The 4,012-nt window shown below is 37.0% G+C and overlaps 1 protein-coding gene across 1 annotated transcript; it reads right to left on the bottom strand.

Annotated features, from left to right (window-relative positions):
• Positions 1-484: 484 nt before the first annotated feature.
• LOC118801714 (myelin-oligodendrocyte glycoprotein-like) lies at positions 485-1,586 on the bottom strand (the record flags this gene model as incomplete). The annotated part of the gene is made up of 3 exons (XM_036562078.1): positions 1,449-1,586; positions 928-975; positions 485-829 (listed from the first exon to the last, which is right to left on the bottom strand). Coding segments are annotated over exons 1-3 (421 nt in total), but the record flags the coding sequence as incomplete, so codon positions are not given.
• Between the last annotated feature and the right edge of the window lie 2,426 nt (positions 1,587-4,012).

The following is a 4,012-nucleotide window of genomic DNA, read 5'->3' as shown; positions in this document are numbered from 1 at the left end:
TTGGTCATCCTCTAGTCCTTCATCAGTGGTCACAGGACGCTGCCCACAGGACGCTGTTGGCTGAATATTTTTGGTTGGTGGACTATTCTCAGTCCAGCAGTGACACTGAGGTGTTTAAAAACTCCAGCAGCACTGCTGTGTCTGATCCACTCAGACCAGCACAACACACACTAACACACCACCACCACGTCAGTGTTACTGCAGTGCTGAGAATGATCCACCACCCAAATAGTGCCTGCTCTGTGAGGGTCCATGGGGGTCCTGACCACTGAAGAACAGGGTAAAAGGGGGCTAACAAAGTATCAGAGAAACAGATGGACTACAGTCTGTAATTGTAGAACTACAAAGTGCACCTATATAGTAAGTGGAGCTGATAAAATGGACAATGAGTGTAGAAACAAGGAGGTGGTCATAATGGGTCAAACTGAGTAATTACACTTGGGTTTCTTTGAGGTTGTGAGGTGATGAATCTTGAGTTGCTTACTTTTCACTACTAAGGATACATTGGCTCTGTCATACCACTGTGGGCTCTCAACATTGCACATATATTCCCCATTATCTGCCAGTGTCAGGTTCTCCAGTTTCAGAGAGACGTTCCCTTTCTCCAGTTCTCCAATCAGATACACTCTGCCTCTGTACTGAGGATCTCCAGCGTTCTCCTGGACTTTGAGGTTCTGGTACAGCAGTATGGGTTTGTTGTAGTCTTTATTTCTGTACCAGCGAAATTCAAACGTTTTAGCATTATAGGAGGGAGAAAGTCCACAAGGCAGGATGACTGAAGATCCTGATAGAGCTGACACTGAATTAGGAACCAGCACTGAAAATGTCACTGAAAGAGAGAAATATAGCTTTGAAGTTCAGTTCAAAAATCATTTCCAGAATGTAGCAGGAAAAAGGATTCAGAACTAGAGCAGAAGACATGATTACCAGCTCTTGAAAGGCAGAGGAGAGTGGACATCCACAAAAGCACTATAGCTGTCGACGATAATGCAATGAGAAGGTAGCGTTTATAATATTTTGGATAAGTAAGTCATCTTTATGTGTGCAAAATGATGAAGATCAAATGTCTATATGTGTAAATATGATATAAACACATATTTTCATGGGATACTTTCACAGCATTGTACCCATTGAACCCCAACACTGATCATTTTGATGTTTAGGAATTTGATATGTATTAGCTATTTATTAGACATGTATTACGACTGAATGCAGCACAGAAATCTGTAGCTAATACAGATTACTATTATGTGTCATTGCATATGACATGGCAAAAAACAGCAAATGACCAGGGTCATTTCTACAGTACACACTGCAGACGTTCATATAATGACAGGAATTCAAGTTTACTGTTGCTTGTACTATATTTGTAAACAGGAAGACGTGCCTTTACATAAATGACTGTAAAAATTCTAGACAAAAAGTACAGCGATGTCTTTAAAACTTACCTTTTTTAGTGATCATCTGTGTAAACATATATTAAAAAACCTAGATAAAATACCAAAGGAGGCAAAGTTTAACACTTACTACTCATAGGAACAGAACAGTATCGAGGAAAGGCAAAGAAAAAAAAAGCAAAACCAAAGCTGTACATGATACTTTGTTACATATTAACCTGTTAATTTCATGGTTCAGGTTTTGGGAGTGGTTACACATCAGTGACCCTTAGTTACCGTCTCAAAGGGTAGAATGAAGTCGACATAGATACAGTTAAATATTAACATCAAAACAAAACATATAAAGGTCATGCAGGGCTGTCTTATTCCTGGGTAGACGGTTTCTGGAGTGGAATCATCTACGAACAACCACAGCCCAGCTGTGAAGCAGCAGATCACACAAGCTGACTGCTAAAGCTTTGGGGTGTAAAAGTCACCTGTCGCTGGTTGCAGCACTCAGTGCTGAGTTCTGCACTGACTCTGGAAGCCGCAGATTAGCGCAGTGTCTTTTAATGCTGTGGTATTTTCACCTGTGTCGTTGGCAAGAGTCAATAAAGATGAACATGGAAATGAGCTCATACATATTAATGACATCTTAATTGAAGGAATTATATTTCAGCATGTAAGATTCATTTCCTAATTAAACAATTCAATAATAATAATAATAATAATAATATTTCACATCTTTTGCCAGTTCATTATAATTACAGTACTATTTTTTTTTACCAACATGAAGTTTAAATTTTTATTCCAATTAAAAACTAAATAAGCATGCTGAAATTCTAAATACTCTATGCATTAATTTTAACTAGTAAATATTTCATTGTAGATGTCAGGAATTTGATTTGATTTGAAAATTCAATATTAAATATTGAATATCAGTTTGGTAAAAAATATTTTTTATTAGTAAAATGTATTTTTTATTGTGAATATTTTTGTAAAATCTATTATAAACTGATAAATATTATTAAAAGTCAAACCTCCTGGCTGTAAAATCTATTTGAACATGTAATTAAAATCTCAGTATGTCAAATTACTCTTCACTTATTTTGGATTATAATCTAAACCCACTTTCTTCACACAGGTGGGATTCATCAAATATGGAACCTGATGCAGGAATAGGATGTTTTGAGTTCAGTGCAATTAAATCTGTCCGTCTAAAATCTGCTCAGGTAAATATTTTTTCTCCTTGGTTCTCCTACAACTGCAGTAAGAAGTTCCATCTGAACAGATCAAAACGTGTCTTTTAAATATGCTAATCACTCTTACCGTCACTGGAAATCTGTTGCTGCGCTTTATGAATCTGGCCCATAGTTTGGCAAGAGTGGTGTGGAAGAATGTGACTGACCTGCGCAGAGCTATTCCCTCAACTCCAAAACTTCTGTTTTTGTGGTTTTTTTTTTCCCTGCTAATTTTCTACTTATTTGTACTTTTCAGGACATGTGCCCAATGCTTGTGCAAAGGCCCTGATTGAATTTCCCACTTTTCTCAGCTTCAAAATGGCCTCCTTTTCTCCATAGACGGCTCTCTGGTCTTAATGTTGGCTTATCCTTTTTAACCCTCTATTGCACGATGTTGCCTCAGGGCAACAAACTCATTTTCCTCAGTTTACGAAAACATTATACATATTTAAAGACAACGATGGGGTTAACAATAAAGGGCGGAGTATGAGTAAGTCAATAAAAAGCATGTAGTTGATGATAGACATATTTTGCGGAAATATGTTTGTTGCCTAGAAGCAACACTGTGCGACAGTGGAATGGATTTAGCCAGTCACAAGCCACCACCTCAGGGAACACGACTCCTGCACACATTTTTTTATTTTAATAATTGGGTGCGAAAAAATAAATCAAGGACAATTTTATGCAAGAAAAGTGAATTATATCTATTTTTTAAACTGCTCCCATAATGTGTGCAGTAGAGGGTTAACAACAAATGCAGTCTTTACAAACCCAGGGCTCAAACCAGAAGCAGACATTCAGAGCTATTGAGTGTTTAAACAGTAAATCTAACAGGGCACAATCTAAATGGGCAACAAGAAACACCTGTCAGTCACATGTTCCAGTATTCTTGCTCAAATGGGTTCTAACAAAAAATAATGCATCTATATGTAAATATCAGGACGTAAAAGCTGAAATTCTGATCTATCGTGTCGTATTCGTCTTTTGATCTCAAACCCAAATGTTTTCAGTGTTCAGCAAAAACAAATAAAATGGCTTTGCTGTTCCAGTACTTTCACAGGAGACTTTTGTTATATGTAGTCGTTTCTTCTGCCTGTATCTTAGAAAGGTTTAAGCTGGCTGAAAGAACATGAGAACACAAATTAAGTGCTCCTCTAATGCTGTGAATGTGTACACACCTTTTAATAAAATATTTCTCAAAACAGAAACGACAATAGTCAGTTCAGTAATAACTACTGCAAACTCGTTTTAGTTTCAGAATCTCTCTCAGCACTTAGCAAAGTGAGGAAGCGAATGACCTTGAACTGACAATCTTTTTTTTGTTTTTTCAAAGGTTAATTTATTGAGCAGCTGGTTCTAAATCATTTATGAAATTAAAGATGCTCTTTCTTCAGA

Source organism: Colossoma macropomum, unplaced genomic scaffold, assembly GCF_904425465.1.
Source record: "Colossoma macropomum unplaced genomic scaffold, Colossoma_macropomum, whole genome shotgun sequence".
Lineage (NCBI taxonomy): Eukaryota > Metazoa > Chordata > Actinopteri > Characiformes > Serrasalmidae > Colossoma > Colossoma macropomum.
Note: the sequence above shows the minus strand (reverse complement) of the source record. Positions and strands in the feature narration are given on the sequence as shown.